We start from the raw sequence: 24,126 nt of genomic DNA, 5'->3' as shown, positions 1-24,126 counted from the left end.
AATGGTAGGTGATATACAATTGACCAATATAAAACATATAAGCATAGTAATGGTAGGTGATGTACAATCCCCCAATATAATACATATAAGCATAATAATGGTAGGTGATGTACAATACACCAATATATTACATATAAGCATAGTAATGGTAGGTGATGTACAATCCTGCAATATAAAACCTCTATACTTCTCTGGAGCTGCTCTTCACGCAGAGACCAGAGCAAACAGACAGAGAAAATTTACTGAGGTGGCAGTGTAGTGATGTACAGTAGTGTGGGGAGGTTGTGTAATTATGTACAGTAGTGTGGGGAGATTGTGTAATGATGTACAGTAGTGTGGGGAGGTTGTGTAATGATGTACAGTAGTGTGGGGAGGTTGTGTAGTGATGTACAGTAGTGTGGGGAGGTTGTGTAATGATGTACAGTAGTGTGGGGAGATTGTGTAATGATGTACAGTAGTGTGGGGAGGTTGTGTAATGATGTACAGTAGTGTGGGGAGGTTGCGTAATGATGCACAGTAGTGTGGGGAGATTGCGTAATGATGTACAGTAGTGTGGGGAGGTTGTGTAGTGATGTACAGTAGTGTGGGGAGATTGTGTAATGATGTACAGTAGTGTGGGGAGGTTGTGTAATGATGTACAGTAGTGTGGGGAGATTGTGTAATGATGTACAGTAGTGTGGGGAGATTGTGTAATGATGTACAGTAGTGTGGGGAGGTTGTGTAATGATGTACAGTAGTGTGGGGAGATTGTGTAATGATGTACAGTAGTGTGGGGAGGTTGTGTAATGATGTACAGTAGTGTCGGGAGATTGTGTAATGATGTACAGTAGTGTGGGGAGGTTGTGTAATGATGTACAGTAGTGTGGGGAGATTGTGTAGTGATGTACAGTAGTGTGGGGAGGTTGTGTAGTGATGTACAATAGTGTGGGGAGGTTGTGTAATGATGTACAGTAGTGTGGGGAGGTTGTGTAGTGATGTACAGTAGTGTGGGGAGATTGTGTAATGATGTACAGTAGTGTGGGGAGGTTGTGTAGTGATGTACAGTAGTGTGGGGAGATTGTGTAATGATGTACAGTAGTGTGGGGAGGTTGTGTAGTGATATAATATGAGGATGTAGTGTCGGGAGGTAGTGAATTTATACAGTGTAGAGAGGTAGTGTAATGATGTAGTGTAGTGATGTTGTATGGAGAGGAAGTGAAGTCACAGAGTGCGGGACGATAGTGTAGTGGGAATCGGTATGTAATGCCTGCTGTTATGATGCCTCCTATCACAATACCGTAAGCAGCATCCTGATGGTTGGTATCCTGACAGGGGTTAGGTAAGTGTACTTACTCTCCCCCCTTCTCCCCTTAACCCTCCATTCTTGTAGCCTAACCCTCCCCACCCCGCACCCTAACCCTCCCTGTTAGTGCCTAAACCTAAACCTCCCCCCTTAGTGCCTAACCCTACCTTACCTAGTGGTGCCTAACCCTAACCCTCCCCCCTAGGGGTGCCTAACCCTAACCTCCCCTCCAAAACCTAACGCTAACCCCCGCTATCTAATCTAAACCTAACCCTTCCCCCCGCGGCTAACACAAAGGGTGCCCCGTACTTACCTTATTTGGGCAGTCGTTCTGGTGTCGGGATTATTCGGGCAGTGTTCTGGTGTCGGGATTAAGATAGGCGTTGGTACTTTGACACTTATCTTAACTCCCCTGCCAGGATTCAGCCATCTGCATTTAGACCGGCGGCCGCTGACTACATCCCGTGTAATGATGTAGTGTAGCGATGTAGTGTGTGGAGGTAGTGCAGTGACATAGTGCTGGAATTTTGTGCAGTGATGTGTGGGGATGTAGTGTGGGGATATAGTGCAGTGATCAGTTATGTGTGGTCAGAGCCTTTCCTGTCATAATTGGGTATACTTCAAAGTTTTGACTATAAAAATTATAAGAACATTTTTTTTAAATAATATAAATATCCTTTTTGTATGATTCTAATCATTTTTATCGTTAAAACTCTGGAGTAAAAAGTGTATATCAGGTGAGGCACTGCCATCTCTGCCTCCCTTTTCTGCACATCTCTGATCAAAACTCATCAAATTTCCAGCTCTATATACTGCTGTGTATAATGCCCACATGAACCCTCGGATTCATATAGTAATCTGTAAATCTGGCTCTGATATTAGCCAGTGCCTCCTTAGCCATTTACCTCACTGCATGTCATTGGCAGTGATATAGAGATAGAGGTAGCATAGTGATATATTGCAGGTATGTAGTACAGTGATATAGAGTGGGGAGGTAGCATAGTGATATATTGCAGGTATGTAGTACAGTGATATAGTGTGGGGAGGTAGCATAGTGATATATTGCAGGTATGTAGTACAGTGATATAGTGTGGGGAGGTAGCATAGTGATATAGGGGATGATTCAGCTTCAGACAGAATTGGAAAGCTGCATGCAGGCATCTTTGCAATGCCATCTTTGCAGGCTGAGATCACCATTGCGACCATTAGTCTTGATGGTGGATGGCGCCAAGCCGGCAGAGACATAGAAGGGTCTGCGTGCGATCATGCAGGACTAATTCTGCACAATCGCAGAATGGGTCCTGCGCACATGCAGATTCCCGACAATTGGGAATCTGCTTTAAGTATGAATCAGACCCGTAGTGCGGGGATTTAATGCAGTAATATAGTGTGGAGAGGTAGCGTAGTGATATAGTGTGGGGATGTAATGCAGTGATATCATGTGGGGAGGTGGCGTATGTAATATAATCAGGGTAGAAGGTCCCTCTTCTAGGATAGATTGACACCTCCAAACAAACAGCAGCCAGGAAACAGCACACAAGCCCTGGGTTTTCATGCGAGCTAGCTGGAGCTAGTTTTTATTGTGCAGTATAAAAAAAACAGAAATCATAAAAATAAATGCTAGCCTGTCTGGGCACTAACTAAAGAACAGATTCCCTCTCTCAAAATGGAAGGGCCTACTGCCCTCACCACAAACATAGGCATATGCACAGTACTTCTAAGTAGAGATGTGCGCCGACCCCCGTGTTTTGGTTTTGGCTTTGGATCTGGATCCCCCCTGGTTTTGGATCTGGATTGGTTTTGCCAAAACCTCACCTCCGTGTTTTGTTTTCTTGATTTGGTTTTGGTTCTGGATTTTTTCTTAAAAAATAAAAAAACAGCTAAAATCATATAAAATTGGCCTGATTTTGTTCCTGCAGAAGTATTAATAACCTCAATAACATTTATTTCCAGTCAATTTTGACCACCTCACAGCTCACAATATTGATTTTTTCATCTAGTTAAAGGGCCAAAAGGTTGCATTCAACTTGCTGGCTCAAAACTGATTGATATAAATATTAATAGAGTTGAGGACTGTGCAAAGAGGATAGTTGGGTTACCATTGAGGATTGAACAATTGATAGTTGATAGATGGTGCAGCCTCTGGCTGTAAAATTGATAATAAATTAATTTAAAAACAATTCATTGGTGCAGCCCCTGGCTGTAAAATTCATAATAAATAAATTAAAAAACAATTAATTGGTGCTGCCCCGGGCTGAATAATTAATAAAAAGAAATTCATTGGTGCAGCCCCTGGCTGTAAAATTGATAATACATTAATTAAAAAACAAATAATTGGTTCCTAAACCAACCATAACATTCATTTAAAATGTTAGACAGCAATGCCCCAACCAGCACATAATGCAAAGGAAAAAGTTGGAAGATGGAATAGTCCTTGGGCCCTCCCACCCACCCTTATGTTGTATACGAAATAGGATATTCACAGTTTAACAAACCAATCATTCAGCATCAAGGACTGCCAATTGTGGCTGAAATTATTGGTTTGTTTGGACCCCCATGAAACAAGCTGCCAATGTGCATTAGACATGGAAATGAAAATAATCCCATACACAACTGGTTTTACATTACAAGTTGCTGTCGTCCTCGTCCTCCCCATCAGTGTGTACATCCTCTTCTTCACACAATATTAATTCTACCCGCTGGAATCCACCATAGGCGCCTCTGTAATTTTTTTATGTAATTGTTGGTAATTCATTTTAATGAACATCATCTTTTCCACATTTTGAGGAAGAAACCTCCTATGCCGATCATTGACAAGGTTGCCAGCTGCACTGAATACTCTTTCTGAGTACACACTGGAGGGTGGGCAACTTATGTAATGAAAAGCCAATTTGTGTATGGGACTGCAAATTGCCTCTTTTTCCTGTCAGTACTGAAAGGGATTGTCTGACATGCCTATTAGGATGTTATCTCTGAAATAGTCCTCCACCATTTTGTGAATGGAGATCGTATCACACATAATCACGGTAGAAGACATGTCACTAGTAGGAAGTTCTCTCAGGCCTGACCAGATGTAATTTTTTGGTGAACGATCTGCATGAGCAGCAGGCATTCTGTAAGGAAAATTGTGTTTTTTCCTGGCAGCTGCAGAAACTGCAGGAGATGATGGCTTTTCACGTGCGGCTACAGCTGACAATTTTTTTACCAACAGCTCTTTGCATAGTTTTAGATTTCAGTCTGTTGGAAAAAAACTCACAAGGTAGGACTTAAACCTAAAATCCAGAATGGTCGCCAAAATATATTTTTCAGATTTCAATAGATTGATGACTCTTGGATCCTGGTGAAGTGAATCAAGGGCTTGAACCACCAGTCCGACATGCTTTGCGCAATCGCTCCGTTTCAGCTCCTCTTTCAGTTTCTCCAGCTGTTTTTGCAAAAGTCTGATAAGGGGAATGACCTGACTCTAGCTGGCAGTGACTGAACTAACTTCATGTGTGGCAAGTTCAAAGGGTTTATTCTCCACTGCGCTTGAGTAAGGTGCATTCCCCCTCCACGGCCTATGTCATAGGCCATTGTATAGCCCTGGATGTCCTTTTAGTGTTCCTCCATCCGCTGAAGCATATAGAGGGTAGAATTCTACTGAGTTATTACTGCTTGCTTCAGCTGATGGCAGGGCAAATTTAACAGTACCTGCTGGTCATGCAATCTTCGACAAGCGTTTGCCGAATGTCTAAAATGTCCGGATATTTTGCGGGCCACTGAGAGCATCTCCTGCATGCCCCTGTCATTTTTTTGAAAAATGTTGCACCACCAAATTAATTGTGTGAGCAAAATATGGGACGTGTTGGAATTCGCCCACATGTAATGCTCTCACAATATTGGTGGCATTGTCCAAAATCACAAATCCCAATGAGAGTCCAAGTGGGGTAAGCCATTTAGCAATGATTTCCCTGAGTTTTTCTGAGAGGTTCTCAGTGGTATGCCTCTTAGTGAAACCAGTTATACAAAGAGTAGCCTGCCTCTATATCAGCTGTCTTTTGGTAGATGTTGCTGCTGCTGTTGCTGTTGTAGGCAATACACCTTCCCAGTGGGCTGTCACAGTCATGTAATCCTTAGTTTGTCCTGTTCCACTTGTCCACTTATCAGTGATCAAGTGGAAAGTGGGTACACCGGCATTTCTGAGTACATTTATAAGGTTTTTTTTAATGTCCTTGTACAGACTTGGAATTGCTGTTCTAGCGAAATGGAATCTAGAAGGGATCTGGTAGCGAGGATACAGGACCTCAATTAACTGTAGAAAACTCACTGCAGTAATGGTGGATACTGGACGCACATCTAATACCAGCATAGCTGTTATGGTGTCCGTACTCCGCTGTGGAACTCGGTGATTGCTGTCATACTTGTTTGCCCTTGCAAACAATTGTTTGACAGTTAATTGTTTTTTGGAAGATACACTACAAGTAGTCTTCCTCCTGGTCCCCTTCTGGGATGAGATCCACTGACAGCAACAGCAGCAACAGGCGTAGTCATCAAGGATCCTTCTGAGGAATCATGGATAGGAGAGGAGTCAATCATGCTTCGAATAACAACATTGGATGCAGCAGGACTACTCAAGATGACGAATGAGGATGTTGATGATGCAGGTGTTGGTGGTGGAGATCGAAGGCGCTTGGATCCCACAGAGAGGGAGCAGGTAAGTGACACTGAACTTGGCGACATACACTTTGATATTTGATGAATGCGCTCCAAGTGATGTAACAAGGAGGAGGTTCCTAGGTGGTTTAGGTCCCTTCCTCTACTCACTGTTACTTGGCAATGGTTACATGTGGCTTGCCAACTGTTGTCCGGATTGGGGTGGAAATAATTCCACACCTGAGAAGCAGATTTTTTTTGTCTTTTGCCCCGGCATGACAACAATGGGCTTGTCTTTTTCAATCCTTGGGCAACAGCTGTTGTCTTACTTACATAAAGGACATCCTCAGCATCAACATCCTCATCACCAACATCTTCATCATCAACATCCTCATCATCCTTAGCGCCTTCAACTACTAAAATATCCTCCTCCTCCATGTGCAATTCCCCAGAGGCATCCTCACTGACTACGTCTGCAAGATGTCGACTGCCCTTCCCCACATTTACAGAGGGCTCACAAATGTTGGAACTTGGAGGATCCTCCAGTACACTAGTATTTAGGTCTGGCTCACACATGTCAACCACAGACACACTTGCCTTCTCCTCAGGGATTTGTGATTTCGATTTCTCAGGGCACACAGTTGTTTATTTCTGGAGCTGTCTTACTCTTCTTAACAACTTTCAATTTTTTAATGGTACCATCACCACTACTACTACAAGCAGAAGGGCTATTAGAATCAGCAGTCTTCATACAGAAAGGCCAAGGCCTTATCCTTCCCTTGCCACTTTGTGTAGTGAATGGCATATTGCCAATTTTTAGCTTTACCATATCCATGGCATGACTTAAGCCCTGGGGCATGGACCTTCAAAGAGGACAAGGAAGTTGACGGCCTTGCATTATCATGATGACTGCTGGCGGCAGCTACAACATGTGGTTCTTGGCCTTGCTATCATGTCATGTGACAGTCCTCCATATTTTCTGTGGTCTTGAAGCAGTGTGCGGTTACAAAATTCACACACGTGCAGTCGTGCGCACACAGAAAAATATTAGACAAAAAAGACACTATTTGTTTTATTTATTTTTCAGGTCCAGAACTTGGGCCCAGAGCACAGTTTGATGATGACTGGAGTCGGGCAGCACTAGGTTGTGTTGCTGTATCTTGTGCGGCTAAGCCTACTACGCACACACACAGAAAAATATTAGACAAAAAAGAGACTATGGCCCTGATTCAGAGCCGGACGCAAGTGGCTGCTCGTTCGCTCCGAGCGATGTTTGCCCAACTGCGCATGCGTACGGATCGTTATACGCATGCGCGAACCACTCAGTGCGGCCGAAATTCATGTGCTCGCAAAATAGCGAATGCCTGATAATTTGAGTGACAGAAAGAGGCGTATGTGGGTGGTAACAGGGGAAGGTGCTTGAAAACGGGGAGTGGAGATCCGATCGCAGGCGTGCTTAAAGGTCAAAACGGGCGTTTTATGGGTGTGCATATTTAAAACAGCAGCGTCATTGACCACGTCACTGGGTTCTTTTATAGCCAGAACTGCTCGCAAAACTGTGGTAGGAAACACCAACCACAAGAATAGCGAGCAGTTCATACCCTGGTCGATGTACTCGATTAATCTAATAAATAGCGGACATGACGTAGGATGCGAGCGGCCAGGGGGCGTATTTTTCAAAAAAACGAACGCAAGTTTTGTTCGCTCGTTCAGACCTAGAGGCGTGAACAGACTGCAAACAGCGAACGGTTCATTTGAATAGCCACCCCTTGTTTTAGAACGAACGACCGCAAATAGCGAGTGGCTCTGAATGAGGGCCTATGGGCCAAATGTAATAGGGTGTCAGTTTTGGTAAATTGCGAGTTTGGTGGTAAACTCACAATTTTTCACAACTCTCCAATGTAATAGGGCGTCAGTTCACTAAAACTCGCATTTTTCAGGTTAATCTTGTGGTTACATCAATGATACAATGTTGCGACATTGTATCATTGATGTAACCACAAGATTAACCTCAATTAACCTTGCGGCTACGTTGTAGCGGTTCCCAGCATAGACTTCAATAGTGATTTCTTACCATAGAAGTCTATGGGAGACACAGGCTGACCGCATTCAGCCAATCAAGGAGCTGCTCTGACGCAGATGCTCCCTGATTGACTGACGGCCTCTTCAATGATGGGGCACACGTGTGCCCCGGTCATTTACGCGGAGCAAAGGTATGTGTACACACATACCTTTGCTGTGTCCGGCATGGATTGGGATTTTTGCGGGTTTTTTTTTAACCCCTGGAATGCCTACTTGGACAAGAGGACGCGATCTATGCATAGGAGAGCTGAGTATGGATTTTTTTTTTCAGGTACCCCTATGGATTACTTGGGATACTAGGTGAGTGAGTGTGAGTGTGCATGTATGTTTTATTAAAATTTTACATTCACGGTGTATGTTTTTTTAGTTACGTATTTCGTTAGCTGTGGAACTACAAGTGCCAGCAGGCCCGTAATGCCCCACATGCTGGTATTTATGGTTCTCCAAATACCAGCATGCAGGGGAGGCTTGCTGGTACTTGTGGTTCTACAACTAAAGACAATATTGAAACTTTGATTTTACACCAAACACTAACACTATCAACCCGGCACCCATCACCCCAGGGTGCCGGGGATAGCCCCGGGTTATCAGTCTAGGCCTGGGGTGCACTGGAGAGGGGTTCCCCTTTATTGGGGGGGGTACCCAACTCCCCAGGGATCCCCGGGCTGGACTGACTAGCGGTCAGGGATAATGCTTTGGCCGGGGAAACCGGTGAAAGATTTCCCCTGGCTGTGGCATTATCCCCCCGTTAGAAAGAGTTCGGTTCTAGTTTTGGAATTTTCAGGGGTCCCCTACTCATTTTGTCCCCTGATTTTCCAGAACCAGGACCAGCTCTGCAAAGCCCTGTGCTGGTTCTTAATATACAGGGGCCCCTACACATTTTGGCCCCTGTATTTTTAGTAACAGAACAGGCTTTATAAAGCCCGGGGCTGATTATGTTTTTGGGGAGGGGGTGCATGTATTTTTTTTTAAAACATACAGAAGCCATCACGGATCTCACTGATCTGTGATGGCTTCTTTAAAATTCGCACCTTTTAATGCTAGTCGCATGGTGTCAGTTTACATAGGGAAAAACTCGCCTAAACGCGCAAATGCAGTAGCCTCGAATTGAAAAGTTCGCAGGCTATTGCATTTGAAAGTTTCAGTACAAACTCGCACTTTTTAAAAGTGAGAGAAAGTGCAAGTTTGTACTGTTACTAAAACTGATACCCTATTACATTAGGCCCTATATATTTTTTTTTTCAGGTCCAGAACTTGGGCACAGAGCACAGATTGATGACGACTGGAGTCGGGCAGCACTAGGTTGCGTTGCTGTATTTTGTGCAGCTAAGCCTAACACACACACACACACACACAAAAATATTAGACAAAAAAAGACACTATTTGTTTTATTTTTTTTTCGGGTCCAGAACTTGGGCCCAGAGCACAGATTGATGATGACTGGAGTCAAGCAGCACTAGGTTGCGTTGCTGTATCTTGTGCGGCTAAGCGTAACACGCACACACAGAAAAATATTAGACAAAAAAAGACTACTTTTAAAAAAAAAATTTGCATCCAGAACTTGGGCCCAGAACACAGATTGATGACGACTGGAGTCGGGCAGCACTAGGTTGCATTGCTGTATCTTGTGCGGCTAAGCCTAACACACACACACACAACACCCACAGAAAAATATTGGACAAAAAAATACACTATTTGTTTTATTTTTTGGGGGGGTCCAGAACTTGGGCCCAGAGCACAGATTGATGATGACTGGAGTCGGGCAGCACTAGTTTGCGTTGCTGTATCTTGTGTGGCTAAGCCTAACACGTACACACAAACAGAAAAATATTAGACAAAAAAAGACACAAATTTTTTTAAAACAACATAAAATGACATAAACCATCAGATATAGTCTAATATCATGTCTGGTGCTTATAGAATAGTCTGTGTAACAATACGGGGGTCAGGGGCTGGCACCACAGCCCCCTAAGTCATGGTCTTGTGTGATCTACACCCCTCCCCCTTCATCCAGGATACAACACTGAGTAGTACCAATAAAAAAAGATTTTAAATAATCAAATAGTTCATAAAATTTATACTCGGATGGTCTAAAAGGAAATAATAGTAATTTTTCAGTGATTTTGTCTCATGTTCGCTATGTGTTGTACTGAGATATATATATATATATACAAAGATTGTTCTTACGTAAGATCCTGTAGGGTACAGGCTGGACGTCTTAGTCCCTCACACAGAACTTTTATCCCGGAGTCCTGCAGAGAATTGTTTGACAGGTCCAGTCTGGTCAGAGAGCGGTTTGTAGTAATAACAGAGCGGAGATCATCACAGCAGGAGGAGGTCAGACCACAGTAATGTAACCTAATAAGAGATGAGGGGCCAAATTTAATAGGGCGAGAGTTTAGAAAATGTGAGAGTTTAGCATTAAAATTTCACACTATTTAAACTTGCCCAATGTAATAGAGGGCCTGATTCAGAGTCGGACACTCTGACCAGAGCGCTCGCTCTGAATCAGGGCCCTCCTACCTCAACTTGGAGCGGCCTCATGGACACTCGCATAGCTGTGGGTTACCACCCACAGCTATAGCGAGCGTCCATGATGATGGTCGCGATGGTCAAGACAACCGCGACCATCAGGCTTGCGACGAGACGCTGCGGTAGGGTCTCGTGGCCGCAAGCCCACTGACATCACTACTGATGTGAGTGGGGCCGGACTCAGACGGTAGGTGTTCCCATGGGAACGCTTCCGTCTGGCAGCCATGCCCCTGGCACGCCCACCAAAGGGGGCGTGCTGTCACTCACCATCGACAGCACGCCCCCTTTGGTGCGAGACCCCGAGCGACGGATTCCCCGTCGGTCGCCGGGTCTCGCGCATGGGCACGGCGGAGCTCCCTCCATCGTGCGCATGTGCACTTAGGCACCATCAACCCGCTTGCGAGCGTACAGCGCTCGTGAGCAGGTCAGAATCAGGCCCAGAGTCCCAGAGCATGCAAACTCGCATGTTCTTAGTCTTAAAAAACTCTCGATTTAAACTCTCATCCAGATGTTTTCCCATTTTGAAGATAAAACTCAACCAGTGTGAGAGGTTACTGCTAAACTCACAGATTTTCTAAACTCTCACCCTATTACATTTGGCCTGAGGGATCTGGATTAGGTAATTTGATATCTGTTATAAATCTCAGAGCATTAAGTCATAACTGAAATGGAAAAAATCAAAACATGTACAGTATATAATGTATACTTACACCGACCTCATGCTGGGTGCTAGAGATTGACAGCATATGCACAGCTCCGAATAGGATACAGTTCTGGCAAGAGTTGGGTATGGGATGCCAACACTCAGGTTCCTGGTGGTCAGAATCCCAATGCCGGTATCCCATCAGGGTTAGGCGACTGATACTTGTATCCTAACCCAGTTGCATCACAAGGGGGACGTGGGGGGTGCGGGCCGCACCCCGGTGTCACCTGCCGAGGGGTGACACCAAGGTGCAGACTCCCTCTTAGTGTCAGGAGCCGGGTGCTGCAATGTATTATTAAGTGCAGCACTCGGCTCCTGACATTTGTGAGGGAGCTGGCACTGCAACCACAAGGCAGTCCGCACCTCCCCTCCTGCACAGTGCACATCCGACTTCCCCCACGGCCCCACGGGACAACGGGGGTTCGTGCCATGAGGCCTTGCCCCCGTCTCGTGAGGCCACACCCCCATATTGCAAGGCCACGCCCCTTTTCAGCAGCCAGCGTCCCTCCCCGCCCTGGGTGACACCGCGGAGAGGGACACCACTGTCCCTCTCCATACCCCTAACCCTTCCTCTGCGCTGCCTATATCTAACCTTTTCCTATTGCCTAAACCTAACCTTCTCCTCGCTGCACCATACACCTAACCCTCCCGCCTAGTGCCTGACCCTAATGACAATCCTTAACCCTCCCCCTAACCCCAGTACTTACTGTTGGGATGCCAGTGTCAGGATTCCAGCATCCGCTTTCTAAACGTCGGCATCCCGACTGTCAGTATATTAACTGGATCCCCCCTGGCAATGCACCCACAGTACTCCCAAATAACAGTTATCTTACGTGCGGTCATATTGTTGCCACCCAGTTACCACAAGGAAATGAACATGAAAAAATAGAAGATCAGATCTGCAGAGAGAGTTGTCCCAAATATAGGGCCAAATGTAATTGGTAACGATTTTGTGAAATGTGCGAGTTGGACTTTTTTTTGGTATTTTTCAGAACTCTCAAATGTAATAAGGTGTGAGACCAGGCAAAATCACATGTTTCTTACCTTTTTCAAAGTCACGAATTTCAAATTTGCATCCAAATGTTTTCCAATGTTAAAGATAGAACTCACCAAATGTAATAGGGTCCCAAACATTACTGAAAATCTCACAAAATTTAGACCTGTGAGATACGCGAGTTGCTGACACTTTCATACATTTTAAAAATCTGAGGGTATTTTACCCTGGTGAACTCCATAATTCACAATAACATCACTATATAAACCACACCTACAGCCATTGCACCTATGAGGGTTTGAGAAATAGAGTTTGTGCAGTCTTTATTGGAGCTGTATGTTTGTGGCCTGCCTACTATGGTGGAGCTGTGCTGGAGGAGGGCACAGGAGCAACACCAGATCCAGGTCCCTATTCGGCTGCATGGCAGGTGAGGTTACCGACTAAGGATAGACCTGGACTCTCTCTCAGATCATGAGGTGGTTCAGTTATTTAGATTGAACCGCACAAACCTCATGACCCTATAGGAGCAGGTGAGAGATGATTTGGAGCCTTTGGCTGGTACAGTAGCAACTATGCAGTTCCTGGGCTACATAAATTAATGTGTGCCCTGCATTTGTTTGTCACTGGCTCATTCAGTCAGTGAGTGCTAGAGTGCTGGGGATTACACAAGCCACTTTCTCCAGGCATTTCTATTGGCTATCAGCATTGCCTACTGCAGGGCCGAAACTAGGATATCTGTCACCCGGTGCAAGGTAGCAATTTTGCGCCCCCTCCCTTCCCGTACCTGGATTTTGTCCTTGCTCCTCCATAAGGCAGTGCACTAGTCAAATGTCCCTGGTATAGTGACTTACATTATTCCACACACAATAATGCCCATTACACAATATGCCACACACTGTAATGCCTATTACCAAAGTGCCACTTACATATTTGCCCGACACCATTTTATGCCCCACAGTAAGGCTTCCAATTACTTTAAAATGACCTGCTCGTTGTCAGGGGTTTTATGGTCATTGCAAGGGGGTTCCATGCTCGTTGCCAGGGGGTTTCATGCTCGTTGCCAGGAGGTTTCATGCTCATTGCCAGGGGGATTCATGCTCATTGCCATGGGGTTTATGCTCGTTGCCATGGGGTTTATGCTCATTGCCAGGGGGTTTCATGCTCGTTGCCAGGGGGTTTCATGCTCGTTGCCAGGGGGTTTCATGCTCGTTGCTATGGAGTTTAAGCTCATTGCTATGGGGTTTATGCTTGTTGCCAGGGGTTACATGCTCGTAGCCATGGGGTTTATGCTTGTTGCCAGGAGTTACATGCTCGTTGCCATGGGGTTTATGCTCGTTGCCAGGGGGTTTCACGGGAGAAGATGCAGCTTTCAGCATCTTCTCCCAGCACTTGCGCTGGCCTAACAGACACTAGAGGTCCAGTAAGGACCTCTAGCATCTGTCTCCTCCTTGGCGGCGGCCATTTTTGGATGACCATTTTCCGACTCTCCAGCCCCCAAGACACCGTGAGTCATCCTTTTTTCACGCCCTGCATTCCAGCACCCAGTGCACGTGCCCCTCTAGCCCCCCCTTCCCTAGTTGCGGCTCTGCCTAATGTGCTGGGAGCCATAGACTGCACCCACATTGGGATCAGATCACTGCAGTTGATGGGATATATCTATGTAAATGGACATGATTACCACTCCCTCAAAGTGCAGGTGGTCTATGATGCGAACCTCAAGATTCTCAGTGTGGTTGCAGGTTACCCAGGGTCTTGCCATGATGCCTATATCCTGCACCAGTCAGCCCTGTGGGAGAGTTTTGAAGAAGGACACAGGCCAGAGGACTGGCTACTTGGTATGTTGTTTTGCCTGTATACCATTTATTTAATTTTATCTGTACTAGGTTTGTGTTTATCTCTATTACTGTACAGTTTTAAATAACCATGGGGGTATTTCTCAAAGCTGGAAGAGAGATTAAATTGAGAGAGATAAAGTACTAACCAGTCACCTTCAAATTTACATTTTGCAGGCTGTGTTAAAAAAAATGTTAGTTAGGATCTGATTGGTTGCTAATTTATTTGTTACAATTTTATCTCTCACAGCTTTGATACATAGGTTCCTTACATGTAAAGCTCATTGTGGTCTGTGACTACTTTGTACATCTTATGGTTGCTATTTCTTTCTTTCCATTGGATGTATATGACACATGGATGAGACCAGGGTCTGGTTCCTGGAAAACAGAGAAACCTAAAGTCACCTTTATATGTTCACCAACTCAGCTTTACATGTAAGCAATGTGTAAGCCTTTATTGTTATGGTGTGCCTGTAGTCCTGTGTGGGTGTTTGGTCACCTTAAGGTAACATTTGTTTCCCTTGTCGAGAAGGTCTGATTGCACTCCCCTCCATTCAGACACAAGTGTGGTGATAAAGTTTGCAATCAAAAATACACTTGATCCATCCTTGCAGACCCCCCAAAAAGTCTATTTCGCTAGTTTTTATGCTTGTCCCTCCACTTTTTACTTTTTCACCCCCAAAATGAAAGCACTTTTTTGGGTGTTCTTAACTTTTTTTGGGGAATTTTTTGACACAGTTGTCCTTTGGGGGGCTGTCCCAAGGGTTCTGAGTGATTTCCCCACCTTTGTACCCCTAAATAAATTTTTTTAGCCTTTTACATTGCATTGACTTTCCGTGTATGCGAAAAGTGGCTGGAAATGAATATGGAGATAAGCTTCCGCCTGGCGAAAAGCCGAGATCGGCAATAGTTTTCTGCTGATCTTGGCTTATTATTGATATGCAAAGACGTGCGTATATTCGCTAAATTGCATGCACAGTTTGCTAAACTGTGCTAGATATCATCTCATATAGGGCTGCATTCAAATCAGGCGCCTAAATTTATACTTACTGACTTTACATATCTCCTCGCTAGGAAAATCATACAATAATGGGAATCCAGCCAATCAGCTCGCAGCTGTCATCTCATAGGCTGTGTTTGAAAAATTACAGGTGGGAGCTGATTGTCTGGCACCTTATCACTTTCTTATCACTTTTCACTCTGTCTCCTAACACTGCTTAGAAAATAGACCCCACAGTTTGTCAGCACATTTTCTTAAATGTCACAATAAGGACCCAAAAGGTTTAAAATTCACAAGCATCCAAAATGTAAACCCACACTGGAGACCATCTAGTCAACCTACTGAAGAAGACAGAAACTAAATGGATATTTTTCTGGATACCATAGAACCCAATGGACTCAACACTGACATAGAATTGAAGCCTTTTTATAAAATAACCCTCATATTTTATATCTTTTTAGCTGTTACCTTTTCAACACTCCTATCCTTAAGAAAGGACAGACAATGGTCCGAAACGCGTTGGGAAAAGGAGGAATAGAGGCTGAGGGATAAGGCTGAGGGTTAAGCCAAAAACCCAGCTAAGTCTGAAGAAGCGCCCAGCATCTGACGTCACTCTCCAGCCCCACGGCCGCGCTGACTACCTGTTCCGGATCCCTGTCAAGTGGAAGACGGTTACCCCCTCACAAGAAACATCAGTGGTAGTGTAGGGAAAGCTAATTCGGGCAGTAATATTCATCACACTGTGGACCTTTCTTTGCGGACAAGTTTTGGACTGTTTAACCCTGACCCATCCTCCCACAAAGTCACAAATGACTATAAGCATTAATATTTTGAATTGATATATATGCTTTAGACAGGTTTATAATTGTTTTTATTATGCTTTTTTAAACTAGCGCTCATTTCATATCTTCAATCACTAGCACTTTATATTGAGCTGCTCTACACACATAACAGCAAGCGCAGGACACCTACTAAACATGAATACGGAACCCATGGTCACACGTGTAGGCCAGTACCATAGTGTCAGAGTGTGGTGGGATTTTTCTCACACATAAAAATCCCACCCCACTCTGACACTGCACCTATGATCACAGCACAACGAGCTGGTCACTGACTACATGTAATACTAGCCATACCCACTCTGGTAGAGCGCAGCATAGAGAGAGGTGTCTCTAGGTGCTATGGGGGTCACTTTTAGGATTTTTATATGAGGTCCACAAAGTTTTAGTTAAGCCCCCAGAATTAACATGTATGGCCTCACTAGGTTACTGAGCTGGGCTGCTGTGATTATGTTATTGGCCTTGTTTTACATTATAATCTACTTACTGTAGTTTCTCCATCTGGCACTGATCAAACAATCCAGATAAGCTGGATCCAGCCTGCGTCACATCCTCTGTAGAAGGAAAAATGCATCCCATGAACCTGCACAAAACACAGACACAGTGTAAGCTGCAATTATATTGTGAATAATTCCCTATTAAGTATTATGACTATCTGTGACTCTCCGTGTGGATCAAACATGTATAGAGGAGGCAATTAGACATATAAATTATAAATTATAATTTGAATATTACTCACTAAGTGGTTATGATATATGTACAGCAATCAGTATATTTGTATAGAATGTATAATATTAAGGGGGCGATTCAAATCCCATGATCACACAGCAAGACATAATGTAACACCCTCACCGGATTAAGTGGTATCAAGAGAGGCTTACCCAGAGTTCTTCAGTCAGATAGTTGTAGGATTTACACTCACGCAGACTTGGATAGTGAAATGAATGAATTTTCTGCAGTTTTATTTAATAATACAGCAACTTGTAATGAATATTTACAATTAACAATAATCTACAGGCAATAGTAAAGACTTACACTAAGTACACTAATATCACCTTTAACAATGGTTCACACACTTTGGGTTGGAGTTTTATTAATCAGGAATGCTTCTGATCGTGTACTTTGGGAAAATGGATTAGTCTTATGCTTACAAACTGCTGTACATGCAAATAATGGAATAACTATTAGCAGATTATGCACAAACAGGTTTCAAGACTTAGTGAGCTCACAAGTCCCTCAAAGTCTGGCCAATACCCCTTTCGTTGGTGCACATTTGAGTACAAGGTTACTTTATTACTATAGTTCCCTGATAACTAATAATGGTTGGTAACGCTGCTCTGACACTTGTACTGACTCTGGCTCTGTCTCTTGTATGTTGCAAGCCCGGGCCTGTAGATTAGGTGGACTGATTCTGTCCCTGAAGATGACTGTCACTCCCTAGGATGGATATTCTCTCTTAATTGTCACTGAATGTACAGTAGCTGATTCTGCCTATCATCGGCGTAATATCCTGATCTCACTCACGGTTCTTTTCTATATCAAGCTGAATGTTGTCAGATCCTCCATTTTTTAGATGCACTTTATTAATTATTTAGAACCTGAGTTTCCCTTTCCTGTCACAGTCTGTCAGGTTATATATATATATATATATATATATATATAGAAGGTGTATTACAGCAGCAGTAAGCTGTTAGGAGAGTACAACAGGATCCCTCAGTGGGTAAAACCTTTTACCTCAAGCTTATTTATCAGTGGATCTTTTCAATCAACCTCTGTTCCTTCTTAGTAGATAGGGTAAGGAGAGGAGTTGGCATTAATGTAGCTACAACTGGTGAAATGTTTAACTAGAGCCGTTTAGCTAAAAGCTACTGTAGATATATCAGTTCAGTAGATTTTTCTACTAACAGAAGATACTAATGCTGATCAGGACCATATCATAGCTGTGTAACTGTCTATTATATCAGTATCTGCAGCGTGTTGTACTGAGGTGTGATGTGTATTTAGCTGACAGACCTGCTCCCTGTAGTACAGCTTCAGCACCTAGAACAGCAGTCTCCCCTCCTCTCTGGCTCCTGGCTGTTAGTCACTCTGGAGGGGGAAGGATTTAGGGTGGTCCCGTGGATGCTACTTCCCTCTACGTACCTGGCAGCTTCCTGTCAGCTCCAGTTCCTGTGCTCCCCTCATGGCTGTGGACCCTCTCACACAGCCTCCGATGAGTCCTGCTCTCTTGTCCCCTTAGGCAGCTCACTCAGGACCCGTCCTGCCCTCCGACCAACACGGATCGGATGCCGCTCCCTGGACACCACCACCGATGTCCCTGAGGTAAGGGACACTTAATGTAGGAGCTACTTTCCACTAAACTGCCTCAGGCACACTCCTCTCAACTGTCAACTGTCAGGTCTCTTTATAACCTCTCCTCGCTGCAGTGTCCAGCACAAGCCCCCCCCTGCAGTTAATGGTGAAGTCCGTGCTGGGGCTGTTTTAGAAAAGTACATCACTCAGTGATGGGGGAGGCCAGCAGGACAATAGGGCACTGGGCTATAGGTGCCATTACATTGCTACAGCCCCTCGTACATTACCATATCAACATGTACATATATGAACTGCCATTGCATTACATATACAATATCTTGTGTATATATATATATATATATATATATTACGGTGAACATCAATGCATTTGTATATAACTAAGGCTCTATATGATTGAATAACTATTCCATAACAGCCCATCAATTTCTTCTGGGGTATCACATTAAGGACGCCCTCTATGTCTTAGCGTGCGGCAGCAATGTCTTCGCAAGCCAGTGTAATGATGCCCACATGCCCTTTGTTACACACATCATCTTTAGGAAGTGTATTTAACAAACGGTAACATCGGGAACCATCGGAGGCATACGCAGTGCTTGTGGTAGACCCTACCCTACAAGCACTGCGAGTGCTTCAGTAAAAAAATTAAAGCAGGTGACGTGTACAATGATGCAGTCCTGTAATTATAGACGCCCATAAAATGCCGTTTTGCCGCTCAGACACGCCTGCGTTCGCACCACCACTCCCCCGTTTTCCAAGGCCTTCCCCAGTCACCACCCACAAAGGGCACATTCTGTCAGTCAAACTAGCGGGCCTTCTGTGTTATCCGAGCAATAGCTTCCTGATCGCTATGACTGGCTTGCACATACGCATATGGGTGACAATCGGCCATAGCGTGCGAGCGCAGCATTGCGTCCGGGTCTGAATCGGGCCCTAAGTGTGTTCACTTTATTTGTAATCTATCATCCACACAACCAGTAATTAATTCCTAAATATTTTAGAAAATATGAGGGTGCTAATGTGAATGTAACAATGTAAGCCATTAGCAGTATGAACTGAAAAGTTTATGGATCCACGAGCATTAGCTGTAGGTTTACCGCATGGGAAATTGCCTAATAATTGAATAGCTCCAGGTGTTAGAGACTGCGGTAGAAACACTGCTTCCCCTCCTTATTGACAATGGGCCTGATACAGACTCGTACAATTATGATGGTGGGCGTACTGCGCATGTGCAAAACAGGACCTGCAAGATCACTTACCTACACCGAGGCATATTTAACATATAGGGTTGGGCGGGGACGCCAATGGGGATCATTTTACAAAATGAGGGCATGCCATGATGGTGATCCATTGCTGCATCTTCAGATGCAGCATTCAAATTTGCGGTGCTGGCAGGAGATGTCTTTTTTCTTCAGACCCCTCATGCAGCATTGCTGTTGCGTCCAAATATTCCATATGACAACAATCAGGAAAGATTCGAAAGTGGTTTTCTCACAGATGGCTGCTGAGGATAGTACTACACGTGCTGCACCATCTTTCTTTAGTGTAGGAGTTACATGGTGGGAGATGAATGTCTCCTGCTTAGCTCCAGTTAAGGGTCTAATTACCTGCATCACCGCTGTTCCAGCATTCCCCTCCAGTACCCACTTGTATCATATAGTCACCAGCTGGTGACTGCAACAATCCCTGCTCTGCTCAAGATCCACTCCATAGCTAACCAGTGTATAATAGTGAGTACAGCTGTACAATGCTTATCTTCAATAAACTATCCAATGGTTAAGCAACTGGGCTGTCTATAGTGTCAGGACATGTCGCTGGTGTGTACATATCTCCGTCATACCATCACACTTGTATACACATATTTCCAACAATATCATTCCCTTTTTTTTACCAACTCTCAATTAATTGAATTATACTCCTAAAGCAGGGGTTCCCAACCACGGTCCTCAAGGCACACTAACAGTCCAGGTTTTAGGGAAAGCCATACTTGAGCACAAGTGACTTAATTAGTACCTCAGTTATTTTGATTTAACTATCTGTGCACAATCATGGATATCACTAAAACCAGGACTGTTAGTGTGCCTTGAGGACCGAGGTTGGGAATCACTGTCCTAAAGACTTACAGAACCTTAGTCTCAGTAATGTACCAAATACATACCTAAGTTGTGAACATTTAGAAAGTTCTTTAGATAGAACACTCCGAGCCTTTGGTCCTATTCTGTAGACATAGAAAGTAACAGTATGTTGTATTGTACTTCTCTCCAAGCAGTAGGCTAGAGCCCGGTAACCAATGTTCTCCTGGTTCGCTTTGTTATTAAAAAAACTGTTCATTTTCACATTAGTATAGTGTGACATCATTCTCCCCACAAAGTCCTCATCCTGTGTCTCATACAGGCAGCGTAGTATCTCGTGGCAGACTGGTGACTTTCTTTTTAGCCATTCCTCCAAGACAGATTTTTTCCTTAAGTAAATGGCACAACCAATGGTTCTCTGAGTCTCCTGAATTTGCTTTTCGCTTAATAGACCAAATAAGAATTGTACAGTTAACTTTAGATGTTGTTGGTCTTCTGATACCTCCAGCAAATGTTTTACTTTACTATTTTTTAGTAAAATCCTCACATTCCTAATCAGGAAATTGAGAAAAGGTTGTTTCACAGATCTATCATCCAGGACATAGTAGAGAGCAGCAAAGAACTCCTGCACACTCAGATGGAAGAAGCTGTAGCAGGTGCGGGTGTCAGTGTCCCTGTGGAAGATGTTCTCATTCAGAAATACTGACTCCAGCTCTGACACAGAGAGTCCATGTCTATCAAGATCTGATTCTTTAAATAGAATTCTCTGGTCCCAAATTCCTTCATTGGCCAAAGCACACAGCTTCTTTATACATGTGCTTATAGGCTGGGCAGAATCCCTTCCATGATACTTTATTAAACCCTTTAGGTACAACAGGTAAATGGATGTGGATGTCTTGGAATCAATAACTGGTAATCCCTTTTTTAGTAGTGGTCTCATTACAGTACATACAATCCAGCAAGTTATAGGGACAGCACACATGGTGAACAGAGTATCATTCTCCTTTATTGTACTAAGAGCCAGGTCTGCTTGTTCTCTGGTTTCAAAGAAATTATAGAAATATTCTTCACGCTGATTCCCTGTAAACCCCAGAATTTCCACATATCGAAGACATTCAACAGAGTCCATCAGCTTCATCAGTGAGAACGGTCTTGTGGTGATAATTAGTGAGCTGTCACTGAGCAGTGTTTTCTTACACAAACTCTTTACAAGGATTTCTTTTGAGACCTCCAGAAATGGGTCATTACAAATCTCTGTGTCATTCATTGATGACCATTTTATTTCATCCAAACCATCAACAATAAATAGAATTTCTTCAGCAGTAAGGAAGATTGATTGCGACAAATCAGATGGACATGGCCTTGCAAAATAGCTGGATATATACCCAGCAAGGCTTATATTACCAGTGATGGTGTTGATTTCTCTACAGCTTATGTAGAACACAAACTGAAACTTGTCTTTATACAGATCCCCAGAGGCCCAGTCCAGCATGATCTTCTGGGATGTCATAGTCTTTCCTATCCCGGCAGGTCCCTGTAACACCACAGTCTTGGGAATAGTCCCATCATCATCAGGATCAAACAGAGCCTGTATAGAGGTTGGAGAATATTTATCTGTTGATCTGTTTGCCATAATCTGTAGATGCCTCTGGCCTGAAGCTATTATCTCATGTTGTCTCTCCCCTTCATCCCGATGATTCTTGATCAGTAAAAGACTGGTGTATTCTTTCTTCATATTCAGGCCTTTCCCTAATCTTTTATCATGATGTTTAATAACACGGTATTTCCTTCTCATCTGAACCATGTATCTTAATCTGCAGTCTGTAAAGGATTTAAAAGTACAGTATATATTAATAATATAATAAATGCCTTGACATACACAGCTTAAATTATGTTTCTACAGAGGCAATGAGCTTTGTTCAACAAGTATATGAAAATAGCTTGTACATTAAACCAAGAAATTGCATCAATGTACAGAAAATGGCAGCGGGGAAGGCTATTCAGCACGAATCGCGTCATTATGGCCCCGCCCCCTGCTTCACAATGCCTTTAATTTTAGCATGGTGAAGAGGGGGCGGAGTCACAATGATGCAATTGTGTGGTCACGCCCTTGGTCCCACCCCAATATGGAATAATTGCCCGGCCACGCCCCACCCCCCTGCTGTATATAGGCATTCAGCTCCCTTCCGGAAGGCGGGAGCTGAATGTCGGCAAGTATGCTTTATTTATAGTTCTCAAGTCCCAGGTTATTCAATGTTTATATAAATCACCGGGTACTCAGGGTGATGCTATAGCTACAATTGTGCTAAGGGCAATAACTTGTTACCTTGCTCTGTACCATCAGTTCCTGCTGACTGTCACAGACTCTGGATATATCTACTACTTGTCTCCTGCTCTGCAAAACCTGGTTCTACTATTATTTATATATGTCAGAGACTGGTTACAGCAACCACTGATCCATTACCCTTATCATAAAGACTATTGCACTTCTATCCTCGTTCACTGCGAGAAGTCATGCAAGTAGTTTTAAAGAGGCAATCATCTTAAAGGCAAAACAAATCTGGTATTGCTTTTAAAATGATTGCTGCTTTAAAAATACATAACATAAGTAGTATGTTACCTTGCTCTGTACCACCAGTTCCTGGTGACCATCACAGAATCTGGTTATACTGTATCTGCTACTCGTCTCCTGCTCTGCAAAACCTGGTTCTACTATTATTTATATATCTCACAGACTGGTTACAGCATTAATCACCATTTATCTGCAATCACCTGTTCCTGTTTCTCCAGCCACTGCTCCATTACCCTTATCATAAGACTATTGCACTTATATCCTTGTTCTTACAGAAGTTATGTGTTTATTTGGAGGCCTCCATGTGACAAGCCTCCGTCAAACTACCGGGGATCCTGGCTGCTGTGGCTGGCTCTATCATCCAAGGGACTTTCATGCATGTATTATATCTGTGTCTCTGGAACTTTGATGCTAGAGAGGAATCTGGCTACTTTGGAATTCTGGTTTGTTGCACTAATGTACAAGGGCAAAATGTAATAAGGTCCAGGTTTGCCAAATGTGTCAGTACAGAGCTTTACTAGCACATTTTTAGATCTCTCCCTATGTAATAGGGTGCAAGAACATGCAAACATGCATGTTTCTCACCCCCCCGCAACTCGCATCCAGATGTTTTACCATTGTAAAGGTGCGTACACACTGGGCGATAAAGTGGACGACTGAACGATAACGATATCGTTATCGTTCAGTCGTCCACTTTATCGTCCATTTTTAACACCAAAAAGATGAACGATAACGACGACGCGCGTTCCCGCGGGTCGTTCGTCATCATTGTTCATCGGGCTGACATGCAGACCAACCTGACGATCTCGTCAGGTTGCTGCATGTCAGGGAATGGGGGAGAGAGCCGGCTCATGAACGACATTGAGCACAGCCTGCCGGGGACAACACTACACGATATCGCTCAGGGAGCATATCGTGTAGTGTGTACCCACCATTAGGATACAACTCAGACAATGTGAATAACAGTATCAGCACCTGCACACACAATTTCCAACACCATTAGAGATATATGCAAACCATCGGGCTTGTGTACATATCTGTATCCAGTGGTGTCCCTCCCCACGGCGTCACCCGGTGCAGGTTGGGATGCTGTGTGTGAGACGAAGCCACGCATCACTGCAAAGGTGGAGTGACCTCATGGGAATGGGCATGGCCTCACAGCCGAACCCCGGTGGTCCCATTATTACTGGGGGGCAGGGGGGTGCCGGAGAATAGGACTGCCCTGTGTGCAGTGCCGGCCGGCTCCCTCACAGTCAGGAGCCAAGTGCTGCAACTA

The 24,126-nt window shown here is 44.1% G+C and overlaps 1 protein-coding gene across 1 annotated transcript in view; it reads right to left on the bottom strand.

Moving 5' to 3' along the window:
- LOC148500724 (NACHT, LRR and PYD domains-containing protein 3-like) overlaps positions 1-24,126 on the bottom strand; it is a 45,137-nt gene that overhangs the window by 4,047 nt on the left and 16,964 nt on the right. The window contains exons 5-7 of the mRNA XM_088451324.1: positions 20,365-22,099; positions 16,384-16,479; positions 10,184-10,354 (exon numbers count right to left, since the gene is read on the bottom strand). Of these exons, the coding sequence (XP_088307450.1) occupies positions 10,184-10,354; positions 16,384-16,479; positions 20,365-22,099 (2,002 nt within the window). The remainder of the gene's footprint in view (positions 1-10,183; positions 10,355-16,383; positions 16,480-20,364; positions 22,100-24,126) is intronic.

Source organism: Taudactylus pleione, unplaced genomic scaffold (assembly GCF_031769625.1).
Source record: "Taudactylus pleione unplaced genomic scaffold, aTauple2 ptg000547l, whole genome shotgun sequence".
Classification (NCBI taxonomy): domain Eukaryota; kingdom Metazoa; phylum Chordata; class Amphibia; order Anura; family Myobatrachidae; genus Taudactylus; species Taudactylus pleione.
Note: the sequence above shows the minus strand (reverse complement) of the source record. Positions and strands in the feature narration are given on the sequence as shown.